The 21,916-nt window shown below is 46.1% G+C and overlaps 1 protein-coding gene across 1 annotated transcript; it reads right to left on the minus strand.

Annotated features, from left to right (window-relative positions):
• Positions 1-151: 151 nt before the first annotated feature.
• znf410 (zinc finger protein 410) lies at positions 152-20,262 on the minus strand. Its single transcript, XM_052010560.1, has 12 exons — positions 20,169-20,262; positions 16,703-16,871; positions 16,331-16,420; positions 16,027-16,077; positions 14,056-14,191; positions 11,062-11,241; positions 10,172-10,337; positions 9,360-9,542; positions 4,585-4,679; positions 3,517-3,639; positions 904-1,047; positions 152-306 (listed from the first exon to the last, which is right to left on the minus strand). Exons 3-12 carry the CDS (start codon positions 16,337-16,339, stop codon positions 191-193), a joined length of 1,203 nt encoding a protein of 400 aa, XP_051866520.1. The 5' UTR covers positions 16,340-16,420; positions 16,703-16,871; positions 20,169-20,262; the 3' UTR covers positions 152-190.
• Positions 20,263-21,916: the final 1,654 nt, after the last annotated feature.

The following is a 21,916-nucleotide window of genomic DNA, read 5'->3' on the forward strand; positions in this document are numbered from 1 at the left end:
ATTACCCGGCATCATCACTTTTGATGTTGATTTCTTGCATAATTAAAGGTAAACCCATGTCTTGGTTTAGTAAACTGATGGGCAAACCTGGTTCACAGCCAAATCTTACTCTTCATTTCGTGGTCCTTTAACCACAATGGTCAACAAGAGGCTTGCAGCCATTCACTGTATTAACACGGTGACGACTTCTTCATAAGAATGTCCTGCAGTGGCTATGGCAACCAAGATGGTGTGGCTGGGGCAGAAACCACAATGGATGCCGTAGTTGTTGTGCCAGAACTAGTGGTGAACTCTCAGGCAGCACTTCTGGCATGAAAAAAAGGAAATATTTGAGATAAGATCTTTATTAGTCACATGTACATCAAAACACACAGTGAAATGCATCTTTTGCGTAGTGTTCTGGGGGCAGCCCACAAGTGTTGCCACGTTTCTGGCGCCAACATAGCGTGCCCCACAACTTCCTAACCCGTACGTCTTTGGAATGTGGGAGGAAACTGGAGCACCTGGCGGAGAAACCCACGCAGACACGGGGAGAACGTACAAACTCCTTACAGACCAGTGGCCGGAATTAAACCCGGGTCACTGCGCTGTAATCGCGTTACACTACCGTGCCTGTCCTGAACACATTAATTATTTCTCAAAAGGATTGCAATACAAGTACAGATTCATCCAAAAGCAGTAGAGATCTGGAACTCTCTCCATAAGATTCTACTAAGTAGGCATGAAGCTACAACATCAGCCTGCTTGTCCAACAGGAGGGACCAAGAAACAATCATGAAGATTAACACTGGGTCAACAGCTGAAAACACAGGGTACCCAGGGCAAGAAAAGGTGTAACCCTGAAGCGGGGATTAATAGCAACTACAGAAAGAACAACGGGCATGCTCAAACATTTACACCTACCCTCCTCTGCTCCGAGTATACTGTGCGGTAAGACCAAAGGCTGTGCTTCCAGGGCTGATGGTGACAGCACAGAAGCTGTGGTTACTGAAAGTCCTGCAGGTATCTCTGGCACACTTTCCACACCATCATCAGGCAGGCCACTGGCTTTAGAAAGTACAATGATGAAAATTGTAGCATTAGTGTTGGGGACAGTGAAGATTTAATTCTCTTTATAAGGATTTTGTTCTAAGCTTCATTCACTCAAGGTGGTATTTGCTGGCAACAATCCTTTCTATTATATATTTCCTCACAACACAGGAGGCCATTTGGCCCATTGAGTCTATGCTGATTCTCAGAGCAAAATCCTCCACTTGTTTCTCAGTTAGCTATGCACATCTGGCCATTAGCCCCTCTGGCTTTTCCTACCAACCATGTAGGGATAATTGACCCCCTTTAGCTTTTCCTACCCGCCACAGAGGGGTAGTTTACAGCAAACCAATTCAACTAACAACCATCACGTTTTTGGGATGTCAAGGGAAACCCACACGGTCTCAGGGAGAACGTTGCAAACTCCACATTTGCAGCATCTGAAGTCAGGATTGAACCCGGGTTCCCGGAGCTGCCAATCCAGCGCCTTCCCTGCAGCGCCACTGTGCCACCTACTCTAGCTGGTCCTTGAAAAAGTGGTGGTGATGCCTTCTTAAACTGGTGGAGTCCTAGAAAATATGCTGACGGTGTGGTGGTAAATTGATAAATTTGTTTATTATTGTCACATGCACTGAGGTACAGTGAAAAACTATGGATGTCATGCAAAACAAAGATCATTTCATTACAGCAGTGCACTGAGGTAGTAGAAGGGAAAACAAATTTTGTGTGGCTGTTTCAAGATTTTGACCAAAGCAACAATGAAGGGAATTGAGGGACATAACCATGTAGAGACAGATGTGCAGTTTAAGTTGTCATTGCGGTCAGCACATACATTGTGGGCCGAAGGACCTGTTCCTCAGCTCTCTCAACTGATGGGGTGTAATCTCCTCTCATCTCCGTCAGCTCTCATATCATGTGAGACGGGGAAATGGGTTTACTTCACCTCACTCCTGGAACGGTGTAATTTAACATCAACTGGCCAAAAATAGTTGGTCTTAGGCAAATGATGCCCGGCATCCAAGAGGAAATTAAAGAAAAACACGCACTGGAAGAGTCAGGAATTGGGACTGGTGGGGTATAAGATACACTGTCCAGGGAAGGGAAACTTTATATGCACATGCACCTGATATTCCAGGTTGAATGGTTGTAACATAGAACACTACAGCACAGTACAGGCCCTTTGGCCCACAACATTGTGCCGACCTTTTTAACCTACTCTAAGATCAATCTAACCCTTCCCTCCCACATAGCCCTCCATTTTTCTATCATCCATTCGCCTATCTAAGAGTCTCTTAAATGTCCCTAATGTATCTGCCTCTACCAGCACCCCTGGCAGCACATTCCACGCACCCACCATTCTCTGTGTAAAAAACCTTGCCTCTGATATCCCCCCTGTACATTCCTCCATTCACCTTAACGTTATGCCCTCTCGTGTGAGCCATTTCCACCCTGGGAAAAAGTCTCTGACTGTCCACTCGATCTATGCCTCTTATCATCTTGTACACCTCCAACAGGTCACCTCTCACCCTCCTTCGCTCCAAAGAGAAAAGCCCGAGCTCACTCAACCTATCCTCACAAGACATGCTCTCCAATCCAGGCAGCATCCTGGTAAATCTCCTCTGCACCTTTTCTAAAGCTTCCACATCCTTCCTATAGTGAGGAGACTAGAACTGAACACAATATTCTAAGTGTGGTCTAACCAGGGTTTTATAGAGCTGTAACATTACCTCGCGGCTCTTGAACTCAATCCCCTGATTAATGAAGGCCATCCACCACCTTAACAACACTATCAACTTGTGCAGCAACTTTGAGGGATCTATGGACTTAGAACCATAGAACACTACAGCATAGAAAACAGGCCATTCGGCCCTTCTAGTCTGTGCCAAAACGGTATTCCGCTAGTCCCATTTACCTGCACCCAGTCCATAACCCTCCAGACCTCTCCCGTCCATGTATCTTGGACCCCTAGATCACTCTGTTCCTCCACACTGCTAAGAATCCTGCCATTAACCCTGTATTCTGCCTTCAAATTCAACCTTCCAAAGTGTATCACTTCACACTATTCTGGGTTGAACTCCATCTGCCACTTCTCAGCCCAGCTCTGCATCCTATCAATGTCCCATTGTAACCCTCAACAGCCTTCTACACTATCCACAACACCACCAACCTTCATGTCATCTGCAAACTTACTAACCCATCCCTTCACTTCCTCATCCAAGTCATTTATAAAAATCACAAAGAACAGGGGTCCCAGAACAGATCCCTGTGGAACACCACTGGTTACCAACCTCCAGGCAGAATACATTCCATCTGCAACCACCCTCTGCCTACTATAGGTGAGCCAATTCCAAATCCACACAGCCAAGTTTCCCTGGATCCCATGCCTCCTGACCTTCTGGGAGATACCTTCTGGAGATGCTTGGTCTAGTAAGTGTAAAAATGTTGCCCTCCTATGTACCCTGCCTCTTGCCCCTTTACACCACACACCTGCAGCCTCTTCTTGTTCACTGAAGACTAGACGGATATCATGGTATTTCCGCATGTGGACATTTCTGCTGCCGCTCTGGGAGAACGTCTTCCAGCAGATGGTACACTGGAAAGGCTTCTCACCTTTAATTCAAAGAAAGGGAATAATGAAAAGGTTTTTACTGAGTCATTTCCTTCATGATCTTCCTGTGTACTTTTGCTTCACTACCAATAGTTGACAGCATGCTCTGCAGTGAACAAAGCACCATATTACATCTGTTCAGAGAGCGGTGAGAATATGGACTCATTACTACAGTAGGGGTTGAGGGAAACGCTCTAGATTCACTTAAGGGGAGGCTACTTAAATACTTGAAGGGGGGGAGCAAAGGGTACTGCTGAGGAATGATGGCAGGAGCTTTCAGTGGCTCAGAAACATTAGCATGGACTCAAAGAACAGAAAGTGCGGGATGCACTCAGCAGGTCAGGCAGCATCTGTCCAAAGAAATGAGTTAATGTTTCAGGTCAAAGAGCCTTTGTCAGACTGGGAAGATTAAGAAAAGGCAGATTTCAGTTACACAGTAGAAGGGAGGGATAGGACAAAGTGATAAGGTGAACCCAGAGTTGCCATGGGGATGAGTTGTCTGGTCAAATGGGTTAAGGGAGCATTTAGAGGATGATTATGCTCCTTTGTCTGTGTCATGTGTTGGGAATAGCAGAGCTGCAGGACCATACTCAGGCCAGGTTGTACCGACAGAGACAGAAATATGAGACCAATATCACAGACGGATGACTTACAGCAGCAATGAGCAGTTCTGACAGAGACAAAGAAAGCAACTTACCTGAAGTTGTCGAATTCAATATCAAGTCCAGAAGGCCGCCAAGATGGTGAGGGGGCACAGGTTGTAGTGGGAGTTTACACAAGAAACTGGAGCTGCTCTAAAAATTCCAGAGTCCTTCAGATTAAGTGATCTCCAAGAGTGGGAATGACCAAGTAGTTATCTTCCCTTCCAGTATCCATCACCATTGCCACCTTAGAGACAATGGATTCCTCTGCCCCCCTGCCAGAACTACAGCAAGCACAAGCCCTGCCATACCTGAAGTGCACAACCATGTGTTTACGTAGACTGGAGTACTCTGTAAAACACCGTCCACAGCTTCTTGCTCCACAGACAAATGGCTTCTCCCTGGCAAAAGGAAAGGGCGCCAACAAATTAATATATGACAGAAATATCTGCAAGAAGTTTCTACGGGTGCCAGTGGAACAGAGGAAAATCTCCTCTTATTCCATCAGTAAGTCACCCTGCAGAAACTGCAAAAGCGAATGTTCCCACCTTTTCCAGGGCTTCTAAGGGTGCAGTGGATCGGAAGGTCTTTTCCAAAGCAATCCCACATGGTGCTAACATAGGACTGGTAATCTGCTTATCCTAATAGCTCAATATCACTGTAGTGCTTGGTAGTGCCGGTTGTGGAACTGGACTAACACTCAAAATATCACCATGACAATTTAAGAAAATGAATTCAATTGGAAATTATTAGGTCATCACAAAACGATATTACTGCGAGAAAGACTTGCATTTATATAATGCCTTTTGAGACCGTGAAGTCTCAAAGCACTTCAAAGCTAGAAAATTTACGAAGCACTTATACTACTGCAGGTATAGAAATGCAACTTGCACACAGCCACCTCCTACAAACTGCAAGGAAACAACCAGACCACATTTTCATATTTACTGTATGTTATAAACACCTACATGGTTCACGTTCTTGAAAGCACTTCATAAATCAGCCACTGATCTGGCCTATAAATGCCTCAATCCCACATTATGGAGTTACATTTTACACTTTCTGTGCTATTAGTAAATTATAATGGTAGTATGGTAGTCAAGTTATTGATAAAAGATCATTGACCCAAAACATTAACTTGGCATTGTGACAAGTAGATGCAACTTGACTGCTGAGCATTTCCAGCAAAGTGTTTTTAATGCAGACACCTGGACCCAAGATTGCGAGACACGAGTTCACATTCCCCACAACAACTGGGGAATGTTAATTCAGTTAATTGAATAATGCGGAATAAAAATCTGGGTTGGGGGGGGGAGGGGGGAATTTGTTTGTATTCATTCATGTCAAATCTGCACTAGGGTACAGGAACCGAGCACGCAGAGGCAAGTACAACTTGCAGCCGATACTTTCATGTGCATCGAGCTCAGTACACACACATTCTCCGCAGATATCTACAGATCTGGGTTCAATTCAGCACTCTTTTGAAGAAATTTCTCATCTCAGTCCTAAATGGCTTACCGCTTATCCATAGACCAAGATCCCTGCCCTGGACTCCCCATCATTGGGAACATCCTTCCTGCACCTAGTCTGTCCACAACTGCTAGAATTTTGTAGGTTTCTACAAGATCCCCTTTCGTTCTTGTAAATATTCTGGAGAATAAGAGAAGAAATGGCCCATCTCCTCTTCGTACACAAGTCCTGCCACCCCAGCAATCAGTCTGGTGAATCTTTACTGAACTCCCTCAACAGCAACAACATGCTTCTTCAGATTGAAAAGTTCAAAACTGCACACAATACTCAAGGTGTAGTCACAGAATGACGTTGTACAACTGCTGAACGAGATTCCAGCTCCAATACTTGAATCCTCTCGTTATGAAGGCCAACAAACAATTTGCCATCTTAATCATCTGCTACACCTGCATGCTTGCCTTCAGCAAATAGTGCACCTTCTCCTTCACCAAACAGGTAACAGTCTGCCTTCCTATCATTGCCACCAAAGTGGATAAACTCACATTCTACATCTACATGTATCTGCCCACTCCCTCAGTCTGCCCAAATAAACCTGGAGCTGCTCCAAGGCTCACCCTCCCACCCAGCTTTATGACATCTGCAAACTGGTATAAATTAGTTTTATTTCTCTCATCTAAATCATTAATGTACGTCATCAATGGCTGGGGTCCCAGCACAGACCCTGTGGTATCTAATTAGCTACTGCCTGACACTTGGAAGAAAACCCCGTTATTCCTACTGTTTGTCCACCAACCAGCTGTCTATCCGTATCAATACCTTACCCTCAATTTTACATGCCAATCTCTTACATGGGGCTTTATCAAAAACTTTCTGAAAGTAGAGTAGACCAATATTGTCCACAGGAGTCCACATGATCTCACCAAGGCCATAAGTAACTGAGAAATAACCTTACGTTTGTAATCAATTCCTTTATCAGTAAACAATAACATTGTCAGCTTTCTTGATTGCTTGCAGTACATACATACTAGCCTTTTGTGAATACACTGGAACACATAGATCCCTCTGTAACTCAGCTCTAAAATATCACACCATTTCAATGATGTGCTTTATCTTTCCTGCCAAAAATGAACAGTTTCACATTTTCCACATTATATGTATGTTCCCTTTGACACTCACCAACTTCTATTGATGCACCATAGAAAGCATCCGATCTGGATGCATCACGGCTTGGTATGGCAACTCCTATGCCCAGGACCACAAGAAACTACAGAGAGTTGTGGACACAGCCTAGCGCATCACAGAAACCAGCCTCCCCTCCATGGACTCTATACTTCTCACTGCCTTGGTGAAGCAGCCAGCATAATCAAAGACCCCACCCACCCAGGTCATTCTCTCTTCTCTCCTCTTCCATCAGGCAGAAGATACAAGAGCCCAAGGGCACATACCACCAGGATCAAGGACAGCTTCTATCCCACTGTGATAAGACTATTGAACAGTTCCCTTATACGATGAGATGGACTCTTGACCTCACAATCTACCTTGTTTGACTTTGCACCTTATTGTCTACCTGCAATGCACTTCCCTGTAGCTGTGATACTTTACTTTGTATTGTGTTATTGTTTTTACCCTGCACTACCTCACTGCACTGTGTAATGAATTGATCTGTACGAACGGTATGCAAGACAAATTTTTCACTGTACCTCGGTACAAGTGGACAATAATAAACCAATATCAAGAGCAAAAGGAGGAAAGATCCTACACAGCCATGAGTGAGATGGAGTATAGAGCCAGTGTCTATTTCCCATGGTAGGGGTGTCTAAAACTAGAAGGCATGGGTTTAAGGTGAGAGGGAGGAGGTTTTAAAGGGGATCTGAGGGGTAAAGATTCTTTCTCCACCCCCCCCCCCCACAGTGTAGTTGGTATCTGGAATGAGCTGCCAGAGGAGGTGGTGGAGACAGATATAACTGAGAGGTATCTTGACATGTACTTGAACAAGCAGGGCATAGAAGGAGATGGAATTAATGCAGGCAAGTGGGATTAGTATGGATAAGCATGATCGTCGGCACAGACACAGTGGGCCAAAGGGACTGTTTGTGTGCTGTACAATTCTGATTCTTTGCCCACTGACTTAACCAACCTACACCCTTTGTAGCCTCAGGTATTCTTCTCAATTTACTTCCTTACCTTTCTTTGGGCAGGCACAGTAGTGTAGCGGTTAGTGTAACACTATTACAGCGCCAGCGACCCAGGTTCAATTCCGGCCACTGTCTGTAAGGAGTTTGTACGTTCTCCCCATGTCTGCGTGGGTTTCCTCCGGATGCTCCGGTTTCCTCCCACATTCCAAAGACGTACAGGTTAGGAAGTTGTGGGCATGCTATGTTGGCGCCAGAAGCGTGGTGACACTTGCGGCTGCCCCCAGAACACTACGCAAAAGATGCATTTCATAGTGTGTTTCGATGTACACGTGACTAATAAAGATATCTTATCCTATCTGTATCTTTACCAACTATACCTTCAGTGCCATTATCCAAGTCATTTACATAAACTGTAAAAAGTTGACGTCCCAGCACTGATGCCTGTGGCACTCATTACATTTTGTCAACCTGAAAAAGACCCACTGTGCTTACTGTGTTTTGCATTAGCCAGCTCATCTATCCACATCAATACGTTGCCTCTGATACTCGAGCTTTATTTTCCACAGCAACTTTTGATGTAGCACCTCAAATTCCTTCTGGAAATTTACCTTTTTCCCTTTATTGATAACACATTACTTCAGTAAAGAACTCAAGTTCACCCAACTTGTGGCCACTGCACCAAAGGGGGATAAAACTACTTCTTTTCTCCAAACAGTTGTGGAAGACAGCACTGTCGATGTTTGTACCCTCTGCATCTGGTAAGATATTTGTTCAGCACTTACCCCATCCACGGGATACACTCAAACAGCTTAAAAATAAAAGCTCTCTTTACAGTAAAGTAGAATGATATGAATTAGTGGGTTCAAGAGTTTCTTAACTTGTAGAGCAGGTGAGCTCACAGGTCGGAGTGGAAAACACCACTCTCACGCAGAGACCTGCCACCTCAACTCACGGCCTACCACACAGCCTTGCCAGAATCGTTAGAAAGTAACATGCACTAAACGCGAGAGCTGTGCATTCTGCCCAGTCCATCACGCAAACCACTCTCCCCTCCGTTGACTCTGTCTACATTTCCCACCATCTCAGGAAAGCAGCCAACATAATCAAGGACCCCTCCCATCCCGGTCATCCTCTCTTCTCCCCTCTCCCATCAGGTGGAAGACACGAAAGCTTGAAAATGCATACCAGACTCAAGGACAGCTTCTATTCCGCTGGTACCAGACTCCTAAATGGGCCTCTCATACGCTAAAAGATGAACTCTTGATCTCGCAATCTACCTTATTGCTGCCCTTGCACTTTATTTGTCTGCCTGCACTGCACTTGCTCTGTAATTGCCACGATCTATTCTGCATTCTGTCTTTCTTTTTAATACTGCGATGTAATTATATAAAGCACAATCTGTCTGGATGGCATGCAAAACAAAAGCTTTTCACCGTATCTCATTACGTACAACAATAATAAACCAATCCAATCCTACCAGTGTGAATTCGCATGTGGTTCTTCAAGTTGCCGGCTGTCGTAAACTTCTTCCCACAGTCATCCTCAGGGCAAGTGTAGGGCTTCTCTCCGTTATGAGTCCTCATGTGCACCTTTAGTCTCTGGAGTACATAGAAACTCTTCCCACATCCCTCCTTTGGGCAGGTGAACGAGCGGTCGTTCCTGCAGAAAGACTGGAGTTACTGGAAGGGCAAGAGTCCTGTACAGCCAGGTGCGGTTAATGACTCGGAGAGCATGCTGCCAAGTCCAAGGTTAAACAGCAAGATATCCAATTGGGTTTTTAAACCCTAACAATGAGAATGGGGAGAGATGCAGCTCAAAGAGGAAGGAGCACAAATAGGACAGTGGAACTGCTCCCCAGACTTGCAGAGAGTAAAGGTTTGAGGTCTTTCACCGAGCTCCTGACAAAGGCACCATGTGCCACACATAGCACCCTTTTTTCCCCAGGGTTGAAATGTCTAGTACTAGAGGGCACGTATTTAAGGTGAGAGGGGGAAAAAGTACAAAAGGAGATTTGCGAGGCAAGTGGTGGGGGCCTGAAATGCACTGCCAGGGGTGGCAGTAAGGCAGACGGCATAGGAGTGTTTAAGGGAATCTTAGATAGGCACATGAATATACGGAGAAGGGAGGATGTGGTCAATGTGCAGATTAATTAAGAGTCATTAGTTTAATCAGCACAACATCATGGGCCAAAGGGCCTGTCCTGTGCTGTGCTATGCTTTGTAAATGTGTCAATTTCTCCATTCTTAATCCAGAATAAAAATAAAACACATGGGTGTATGGAAACTCACTTGTGCGTTTTCAGGTGATATTTCAGATGGGCATGCCAGAGGAAGGTCCTGCTGCAGCCCTCGTAGGAGCACTTGAGGGTTTTCTCACCCTGCGGAGTCCCTTGTTTCACGTCGGGCGGCTCGCCTTCTGTACAGTCGGCTGCACTGCAGCTGTCCTCGGGCTCTCCTGGGGGGAATGAACATCACAGGTTGCAACTACGGCCTCCGATATCCGTGGTCGGTCTGCGACGATGGCAGAAGGGGAAGCTTCTTCCAGCTACGATAACCGTAGCAAGAACGTGCTGCAAGTCTAACCGGCTAGCTTCAGTGCCTCTGGACCAAAGATGAGGGCTGCCCCAAAGTCAACAAGATCTGTACTTCCTCCCTAAGACTAAAAGCTGGAAAACACGTTGGGAACTCCCGAAAAACTGAACAGCAGCATAGAAATTTAAGGCTTTTATTCTCTCTTTTAAACTTTAATGAGAGTAGAAGGAAAATTCAAATGCACCCTCTTGCTGCTAACAAAATATTCAGGTGACCCCGAACACTGAGCAAGATAGGGCAGAGTGTGAAAGGAGGTTCCACAAGCATAACGGAGAGGATGGACACAGGAGAGTGGAAAACTAAGTGGTTGGGGTAAGCAACTGGTGATAGGGAGTGAGTGAAAGGAAAAAAGATGATGAATCATCAAACTAAAACATTAATTATCTCCTTCTGCAGATGCTGTCTTATGGTGACTTTTTGGCTTTATGTTTTTGCGTTAAATGGAAGCAGTGCAAAAACGGTATGATCAGAAGAGCGAGGCCAAAGAAATTCCCATTGCACACTGCCCACTGCAAGGTTCAATTCTGGGGCAATAACTGGGTCAGCTGGAGAGAAGCTGGGGTGCGAGGAATCAACAACATTGGCACCTTTTGAATGCTTGGCCAGTTGTGCCCTGGTCGCAGCTACGAGGCTGTCGTGCGCCAGCTCCTGAACGCGGAGGTACCACGGGGCGCTCCCATCTGCATTTTCGCCAGAATCCGACCTACTTCTGGCTTCAGGCACCCCAACTTGGCTCGGCACTGCAGGATCAGAAGCAGAGGGGTCCCCTAAAACACAAGGGAGAACTTACATTTACACAGCACCTTTCACAGATTTCCCAAAACATTTGACAGACAATGAATTGCATTTTGAAGTACTGTCAGTGGTAGTGTTGGATACGTGGCAAACATGCACCCAGCAAGCTCCCACAAACAGCAGGGCGTCTATTGAGGAATATATATTAGGCAAGGCACAGAGCAGAACTCTACTGAGCTTCTTCAATATAACGCCATGGGATATTTTGTATCTACCCAAGGAGGCAAACAGGGCTAGTAAGTAACGTCTCATTTGAAAGAGTGAACACTTACACTGCAACACTCTCTCAATACAGCACTGGCGTATCAACCCAGATTTACTTCTCTAATCTATGGAGTGGGACTTGAACCCACAATTTTCAGAAGAATAATTGTTATCAAAATGAACAAAGAAAGGTCAATCCAGAACTTGGGCAAGACACAGGTAGACAGGGTGGTGAAGGCGGCATTTGGCACACTTGCCTTCATCAGTCAGGATACTGAGTACAAGAGTTGGAACATCATGTTACAGCTGTACCAGATGTTGGGAAGGCCACATTTGGAGTACTGCATTTAGTTCTGGTCGCCCTGCTATAGAAAGGATGTCCTTAAATTGGAGAGGATGCAAAAAAGATTTATGAGGACGTTACCAGGACTAGAGGGTTTCAGTTACAAGGAGAGGCTGGATAGGCCAGGGATTTTTTTTCCCTGCAGCGTAGGAGGCTGAAGGGTGACTTTACAGAGGTTTATAAAATCATAAGGAGAACAGTCAGTCTTTTTCCCAGGGTCGGGGAGTGCAAAACTGGAGGGCATAGGTTTAAAGTGAAAGGGAAAAGATTTAAAAGGGATCTGGGGGGGCAACTTTTTCCACAGATGGTGGTGAGTAAATGGAACATGCTGCCTGAGCAAGTGGTGGAAGTGGGGACAATTACAAGACATTTGGACAGGTTTATGAATAGGAAAGGTTCAGAGGGATATGGCCCAAATGCAAGCAAATGGGACTAGCTCCATTAGGCAACTTGGTCGGCATGGACAAGTTGGGCCAAAGGGCCCGTTTTTTGTGCTGCATAACTCTATAGCAGGAAGTTCACCACACAGTAAAGAGCGTGGATTCACACCAGGTTCAGTTGTTCCTGCTCGGAGCTGCACTAATACAAGGCATACATACCAGGTACAGCGCTTCCCACTGCAGAGGAAGCAAATATCAAGCAAGTGCCAGAGCAAGAGAGCTCTAACTTTTTAGTGGTCAGGATCAGAATAGAGCGCACGCTCCTGGTCTTACTTTAACCATGATGGCAATGGGAAGGAATATGTAACAATGCAGGATTAAAGAAAACACCAAGTGGGCATCCTCCTCTCACAAGCAGCACAGCTAGCTGCACCAGTTCAATATCTGGTCCACTCACAGAACCCATCCTTACCAAGTGAGGATGCCCTGAATGATCAATTCACTTCTACATTCCTGCTGCCTCTCTACTGATAGGAGAATGGGGTGTGTGACATTATGGGTCCTGGCAGTACACTGTTCAGGACCTTATACTTGAGATACAAGCCTAGACAATGAGTTTGGAGAGGCAATCAAATTTGAGAGCTTCATATGGGCAGCCTTCAACACAATAACTGCCTTCCAGTGAGGATCACCAACTAACCAGTGTCCCCTGCAAAGTGCACATGGTGGCATCAGGATCTGCTCCATCCACAATCAAACAACCTGCTCACACTCAAAGTCAACTGGCATGGGTTGATAAAGGGTTGGTGAACAATGCACTGGCAAGGGTCAGCACCTTCAATAATACAGCTCAAAGGATAATAAAAAAGTCACGAGGGTTAAGAAAACATAAAAATCGTAATAGTCTTTTCTTTTAAAATAGGGAATTTACCAATAGCATAATTCATTATTATATGGTAACCAACATCTCTGACCGTAAGACTTTGCAGAGAATTGCGAGTACAGCTGGAAAGATCATTGGAGTACCTCTTCCCTCCATCCTGGATATCTACAACACACGACACACACGCAAGGTCTGCAGAATCATAGAAGACCCTTCTCATCCCTCCCACGACCTATTTGTCCCATTGCCATCTGGCAAGTGGTACCGGAGCATCCGGGCCAGAACTACTAGACTGCACAACAGTGTTTTCCCCCAGGCTGTCAGGCTCCTGAATACCCTGGAGACAGTTTCCAGGACAAATGCCGCGTCAAAAGCCCTGGTTTGCTCAACGGCGTATAAGAATGTTGGCTCCTGCTGAACATGTTTATACAATTACTGTAACACATTGAGTTCTGTATTTTCTTCGTCTAACTCGGTTTTGCACTAACTCTGCACTAATTTTGTATCCTGTATATACCGGTTTTTGCACTATTTGTACTTACACAATTTTTCTGTCTGCCTTTATTGTATGTCTTCTGTTCTATGTATGTCCTCTGTTTTGAGAGTCTGGGGGAAATGACATTTTGTTCCTCCTTGTGTTTTTATAGCATATGGGTGAATGACAATAAAATAACTTGAACTTATAAATCCCACACACGTTTAACAATTAGAAGGCAGGCTTAAGGTCTGTTTCAAAAAAGGTTTGATTATTAGGCAGGACAACTTAATAACTACAGTAACTAATTAATGGTCATTTTGTCTCAATGTCAAGTAGAGCTGGACTCTGCATCCAGCCAATAAAGTGGAGAGAAAATACTAATTGTGACTGAAGACAGTGCTGAACATAGGGCGCTCTCACGAGAATAAGTACATTTACATAGACGCCACCCAGCACATTACAAAACCTCCCTAACGGACACGTCTCTGTTCTACTTACCAGAGGGCAAGATTTGGTTGTGTAATGCACTCTTATTGGCTTTCGTTGGAGGTAGACATTGGACTGCACCCTGCTCTGGCTCTTCAAACCCTTCGCCTAAGGGTATAAATGTATTCTGGACAAACTGCACCAGCAACTGTAAATAAACCAGGTCAAGACAGCAGCTTTGAGATCCAACTCATCACATTTCAGTGGCAGTGCTACCTGATAAATGTTAAAAATTAAGAGAACCACAATGGACCGAGTTGACACCTTTGTGTCATGATTTTTATATCAAATATTGCAGGAGTGAAACATTCTAGAGATCATACAGCAGTGGTAATAGGGAAGGATTCCACAAGAAATTGGACATGGTGATTCTTAACAAGCCAACACCAAATGTAGCAATGAACAATTAGATCAGTTGTGCATGATGGTGTCCCAGACACAGGTGATCACAGAATCAAGTCCTACTCCAAAGATCTAAGCACATAACCTGAGCCAACTCTAGTACAATAAAATGGACTCTTGACCTCTCAATCTACCTCATTATGACCTTGTACCTTATTGTCTGATTGCACTGCACTTTCTCTGTAACTGTAACACTTATTGTTTTACTTTGTACTACTTCAATGCACTGTTGTAATGAATTGATCTGTATGAACTGTATGCAAGACAAGTTTTTCACTGTACCTCAGTACGTGACAATAATAAACTGATTTATCAAATATTTACCAGTACAACATGCTTGCTTGAACAAGATTTTAAGTGAAGCATTGCATGGCACCATTTGATGAAGAATAGGGAAAAATCTCCTACATCTTGCACTTAAATCAACATCACAAACAGATTATCCAGTCATCATCTCATTGCATTTACTGGGACGTTAATATGCAAGAATTCCCAGGATTATTTTCAACACTGCATCAGTAATTTACCTTCAAAAATATTTCTGTGCCCACGAAGCACTTTGCAACATACCAAAGTTATTTCAGGTGAACTCAAGTAATCTTTTCTCTTATGAAAAAGACACTATTGTATTTCTCCAAAACATGCAATAAATCACAACCAAGAGGTAAAGCAAGAGAGCTCCACTCACATTCTTATCCAGCAACCCTCAAGAAGATGCAAATGTTAAGTCACTGGTAAAGGAAAGAATTGAGTTCAACTGAAAAGTCTCCCACAATGTGAACACTTTCAAGGTATTCGCTACCTTTGCATAGTAAGGAAAAATGTGGATCTTATAGTTCGTAAGCACAGGACCTCCCAAATTACTTTTCAGCAAGTAAAATACTACTGTGGTCATTGTGATGTTAGGAAACACCACAGCCAATTTGTACCCAGCAAGATCCCACAAACCATGATAATCAACAGGTATCATTTTAACAATACTGGCTCAGAATTGGACAGAACAACATCAGAACATAAGAAATATTTGGGCAGCATGGTAGCGTACTGGTTAGCATAATGCTACTACAGCGCAAGCGATCGGGATTCAATTCCCGTACGTTCTCCCTGTGACTGCGTGGGTTTCCTCCGGATACTCCAGTTTCCCCCCACATTCCAAAGACGTACGGGTTAGTAGGTTAATGTGGGTGTAATTGGACGGTGCGGGCTTGTTGGCCGGAAAGGCCTGTTACCGTGTTGTATAAATGAAGTTTTTAAAGTTTTTTTTAAATAGAAGCAAGAGTAACTATATGGCCATTCAAGTTTGCTCCATCATTCATCAAGATCATGGCAGATCTTCCACCTCAGCTTCACAATATCCCTTCATCTCCTTAATGCCCAGAAAGAACTCCCTTGTTCTTCCAAGAGCACCAACAATCTTTTACATCCAATCAGAGGGCTTATGCCTGTTTAACCAGTCTCTCCACTGTGAACTCAAAATGGGAATGATATGTATATCAAGTGTCATTCTCTTGGTTTTTGTTTACTAAACAATCCAAGAATGCAACCTTGAATTTAACAAATTAAAAAGGTGTCACAACTCACCTCAGGTTTGGGTTCTAGTTCATCAGACAACATAGATTCAGCCTCTGATTTCTGAAAAGAAAAGCCCAAATAGGTTGTGATCGATTGCTGAGCTGAGCAGAACAGAACAGGCAGCTTAGATGTGTCTATGCCTATAAAAGCCTTTCCAATGAGTTCCACTCCCAATCTCTTGTCACATAGAAGAGAAAGTTTTCCTGCTCAAATATTTTAATGTAAAAGTATCAAATTAATACACTGCAAAGTTCAGTGTCACCTCAATTTACATTTAGTTGGTTTCAGACAATCTTATTCAAGCAGTCCTTACCTCAATCATACGAGAAGATGTTTTCTTTGGTAAAGTTAGTTTGCTTTAAAACTCTTGAGCAGTTCTAGATTCCTTTCTGGAATGTCCTCACTGAAAAATACGTAAAATTAATCAGTGATCTCCAAACTTGACTATATTCATCAATGCAATGAAAATCAGCACATTCAATGCACTGATGAATTCATTTATTTAAGATTTCCAAGCACTCTTCACCCAGATCAGGAGCTGCACTTAGCTTTAATTCACCCCAGACAACATGCTTCAGCCTCGCCCTTGCAAGGAAACACCCCCCCCCCCCATGCATCATTATGATTATTTGCCCTTGCCCGTAGAATCTTAACAAGCTAGCAGTGTAATGAAGCGCCCTCTTACTTTGGTATCAGAAGCTTGCGGGTTCAAGTCCCACTTCAAACGTTCGAGCACAGAAATCTAGACCAATGCTCCAGTGCAGTACTGAAGGGTTGTTCCACTGCCAGAGATATGGCCTTTTGGTTGAGGTTGCGTCTGCCGTCAAAGATGGATTTAAAAGATCAAGTAGCACCTATTCAAAGAGCAGAAGTCCCATTCTTGTCCTGAACTCAACTGACATCTTCAAAACGTGTATTTAGTCATTATCCAATTCCAGTTTTGGGAACCTTGCCGTGTGTAAATTGGCTTCATTACCACAGTGACTGCAATTTCAATTTAATCTACTGTGAAGTCATGAAGATCACATAAATACCCATCTCTCAAAAATAAATTTGTCACCTATTGTCAATGAACAATCTCAGAACATCCAGTCAGTGCAGAGTTGACTGACCTGAGCCTGGATAAACTAACCCTTAACATACTCTGACTGCCATCCTGCAACCTGTGAGAGACACTTAGATTTTGGCCTGGGTGGGATTGAGATTTCATTACAACACCAACACATTATCAACCTGTTAACACTTCACCCGCATGTAAACAGCAGCCAACAACGTGCCTGGGGCGGGGCATGGGACAGGTGAAGAGAGAGTTTAGCGAGAACAAGACAGATGTAGCTTTAAGTAAATAAATGGATGAGTGTCAAATCTTACAGCTTTTTGCTCCACGTTTGCAACAATTTATCAATAAATGTTTAGATGTTAATGGAATCAAGGGTTACGAGTGCAGGAAAATGGCCAAGGGGCAAAACATCAATGATCTTATTGAAGCAAGCACAAGGGACCAAATGGCCTATCCCTGCTTCTATTTCTTACGCTCTCTTCTGGAAGACTACTTGGCACCCAAGGACTAGGGAGGACAGTTAATGCACAAGAGAAGGTTGCATGGACCAGCTGCGCTCTTTTTGTTTTACATTTTCAGCCCAATTATCACTAGAAGCCAACAGCACAGAAGCAAGCTATTGACACACTGCACCTGTGCAAGCCTTTCACAGAGCTTCATAATTCATCCCTGAAAAAGTGTTACCATTAAATCAGCCTTCATCACCCTTTCAGCAAGCTTATTCCAAATCATCAAAACCCACTGTGTTTAAAGAAAAACTCCCCTCGCTCCCCTGGTTCTCTTGCTAGTTATCTTTCCCTTCTGGTTATTGATCCTTTGCCAGGGCAAGATGAGATAAGTAGAAACTATAGTACTTTAAAACCTTATATTAACCTTCACTTTAACATCAAAAGCAACCAGAAGTCACCTGGTAAACTGCCTGTACCTTAAGGAGACACAAGGGACTGCAGATGCTAAAATCTGGAGCAATAAACAATCTGCTGGAGGAACTCAGAGGGTCAGGCAGCATCAGTGGGGGGGGAGGGGGCGGTGTGGGGGGGGAGGGGGGCGGTGGGGGGGGGGGAGGGGGGCGGTGGGGGGGGGGGAGGGGGGCGGTGGGGGGGGAGGGGGGGCGGTGGGGGGGAAGAGGTGGTGGGGGGAGGAGGTGGTGGGGGGAGGGGGAGAGGAGGTGGGGGGGAGGTGGTGGTGGGGGGGAGGGGGGGGAGGTGGTGGTGGGGGGGAGGGGGGGAGGTGGTGGTGGGGGGGGAGGGGGGGAGGAGGTGGTGGGGGGAGGGGGGAGGAGGTGGTGGGGGGGAGGGGGAGAGGGGGGAGGAGGTGGTGGGGGGGAGGGGGGGAGGGGGTGGGGGGGAGGGGGGGAGGTGGTGGGGGGGGAGGGGGGGAGGAGGTGGGGGGGCGCGGGGGGGAGGGGGGAGGAGGTGGGGGGCGAGGGGGGGGAGGGTGGGAGGAGGTGGGGGGGCGAGGGGGGGAGGGGGGAGGAGGTGGGGGGGCGAGGGGGGAGGGAGGTGGGGGGGCGAGGGGGGGAGGGGGGAGGGAGGGGAGGAATTGTTTATGTTTCAGGTCAAAACCCTGCATCATGCACCTCTGATGCAGTTTCGACACATAATGTTGACATTGTCTTCCCCTCCTCCCCCCACAGTGCTGCTCAACCCATTGAGTTCCTCCAGCGGATTGTTTGTGGTCTGTACCTTAACCCTGTTGCACTCAAGGACAACACTTGCAGTAGCTCCACGGGAAACCCTCTATACAAAAAGACTTCAGACCTCACGTCATCCCAGAGCACTTTACAGCCAAACAGCAACTTCATCATCAACTTTTAAACAAACTTTGTCAACAGCAAGCTCCCAGCAATGTGACAGCTTCCAGATAATGTGCCTTCATGATATAGTGAGGATTAAACATTAATCAGGACACCTGCTCATCTTTGAACAGTATTATGGGATCTTCCACATCCATCTCAAAGAGCAGAGGAAGGACCCTCATACGTTTCACTCGACAGGCGACACCTCCAACACTGCAGCACCCCTTCAGCTCTACACGGCATGAACATCTCACAGAAGTGCAAAATGGGAGAGAGGAGGAAGAGGGGAAGAAACCCCAAAATTATACTAAAAGTCAACCCAATAAACCCCATTGATGAGACGGTGCACATCACGGAAACCAGCCTCCCCTCCATGGACTGTCTATACCTCTTGCTGCCTTGGTGAAGCAGCCAGCAAAATCAAAGACCCCACCCACCCGCGTCATTCTCTCTTCTCCCCTCTCCCACCAGGCAGAAGATACAGGAGCCTGAGGGCACATACCACCAGGCTCAAGGACAGCTTCTACCCCACTGTGATAAGACTATTGAACGGTCCCCTTATACGATGAGATGGACTCTTGACCTCACAATCTACCTTGTTATGACCTTGCACCTTATGTCTACTGCAATGCACTTCCCTGTAACTGTGACACTTTACTCTGTATTCTGTTATTGTTTTTACCCTGTACTACCTCAATGCACTGTGTAATGAATTGATCTGTACCAACGGTATGCAGGACAAGTTTTTTCACTGTACCTCTGGTACCAGTGACAATAATAAGGTAATAAACCAATACTAATAAACCTCACTGCGTTAAAGGCAGCGAAGAGTGACCAACGGCGCTCTTAAATCAGGGCTTTGCCTTTCCACGGCCGGTCATCCCACCCCCACCCCACCGCCTCCCGGGCAGCGACGGACCCCGACCTCGACCTCCCAGCCACCCGGTTTCCCCGCTCCACCTCACAGCCCTGACCTCCGGTCCGCCCCACCAGGCGGCCCCGATCTCCAGTCCGCCCCCGCCTCACCGAGCGGCCCCGACCCACCGCCTCCGCCCCCGCCTCACCGGGCGGCCCCGACCCCCCGCCGCCACCGCCGCCTCCTCCTCACCACCTCACGGCCCCGACCTCGCCTCACCCTCACGGCCCACACCTCCACCGCCTCCGCCTCACCGAGCGGCCCCGACCCACCGCCTCCGCCCCCGCCTCACCTCACGGCCCGGACCTCCGCCTCACCGGGCGGCCCCGACCCCCCGCCGCCGCCTCCTCCTCACCACCTCACGGCCCAGACCTCACCTCACGGCCCACACCTCCACCGCCTCCGCCTCACCGGGCGGCCCCGACCTCCCGCCCCGCTCCACGGAGCGGGCCCGGCACCACCGTCCGCGCCTGCGCTGGAGCAGCCCGACGGCGGGCCGAGACGGACAAACTCTACGCGCCCCCCATCCCTGAGTGCACTCGAAATGCGTTTTTCTTTGCCCTTCGCAGCGTTATCCTGAAAGAAGTCACGAAGCAGGGTCTTGAGCCGAAGTCCCAGCACTTTGTTTGTTGCTTCAGATTCCAGCATCTGCAGTCGCTTGTGTTTCTGTGTCGACTGTCTATTTCTCTCCACAGATTGGTTTGGTTATTATTGTCACTTGTACTGAGGTACAGTGAAAGCTTGTCTTGCATACCAACCGTACAGGCCAATTCATTACACAGTGCAGTTATATTGGGTTAGTACAGAGTGCATTGATGTAGTACAGGTAAAAACAATAACAGTACAGAGTAAAGTGTCACAGCTACAGGGAAAGTGCATTACAGGTAGACAATAAAGTGCAAGGTCATAACAAAATAGATTGTGGGGTCAACAGTCCATCTCAACGTATAAGGGAACCATTCCATAGTCTTTTAACAGTGGGGTAGAAGCTGCAATGAGCCTGGTGGTACATGCCCTCAAGATCCTGTATCTTCTGCCTGATGGAAGAGGAGAGAAGAGAGAATGACCCAGGTGGTTGGGTTTCTTGATTATGCTGGCTGCTACACCAAGTCAGTGAGAGGTAAAGACAGAGTCCATGGAGGGGAGGCTGGTTTTCCGCTACGCGCTGGGCTGTGTCCACAACTCTCTGCAGTTTCTTGCAGTCCCTGGGCAGAGCAATTGCCGTACCAAGCCGTGATGCAGCCAGATAGGATGCTTTCTATGGTGCATGGATAAAAGTTGGTGAGTGTCAAAGGGGACATGCCAAATTTCTTTAGCCTCCTGAGGAAGTAGAGATGCTGGTGAGCTTTTTTGGCCATGGTGTCTATGTGGTTGGACCAGGACAGGCTATTGGTGATGTTCACTTCCCAGGAACTTGAAGGTCTCAACCCTCTCGACCCGCTGAGCTGCCTGACCTGCTGAGTTTCTCCAGCAGTTTCTTTATTTTTGCTGCAGATTCCATCAACTGTAATCTCTTGTGCTTTCCTGAAAGAAGCGGTATTTCAGTAGTAACTTTCCTTCAGTCAATTTATATTCATTCATTCCGCACTGGCTTTTAAGAGCAGTTCATTCTTATACAGTTCCTCTAATCATCACTGCAGTTTCTGGAACAGAATAACAGAAAAAGGCGCAAGCTCACAATGTGTAAAGACTCTACTTCGAAAGTGATTGAAGGGAAATGGAAATACTTGTCTGCCAGATTTGGAACAATGTGGAACAAACGTTTGGGTCAAAACTCTGCCTTCCTCCAGCAGCTTGTTTGTTGCTTCAGATTCCTGCATCTGCAGTCTCTTGTGTCTCCATTAGAACAATGTTATTGCCATCCAGGACATAATCAATGGATGTCACTAAGAACTGAGATCAGTCAGAGACTTTTCCCCCGGGGCAAAAAATGGCTCACACGAGGGGGACATAATTTTAAGGTGACTGGAGGAAGATATAAGGGTGATGTCAGAGGCAAGTTTTTTGCACAGAGAGTGGTGGGTGTGTGGAACGCACTGCCTGCAGAGCTGGTGGAGGCAGATACATTAAGAGACTCTTAGATAGCCACGTGAATGATAGATAAATGGAGGGCAATGTGTGAGGG

The sequence above is a fragment of the Pristis pectinata genome, chromosome 1 (genome assembly GCF_009764475.1).
Source record: "Pristis pectinata isolate sPriPec2 chromosome 1, sPriPec2.1.pri, whole genome shotgun sequence".
Taxonomy (NCBI): Eukaryota; Metazoa; Chordata; class Chondrichthyes; order Rhinopristiformes; family Pristidae; genus Pristis; species Pristis pectinata.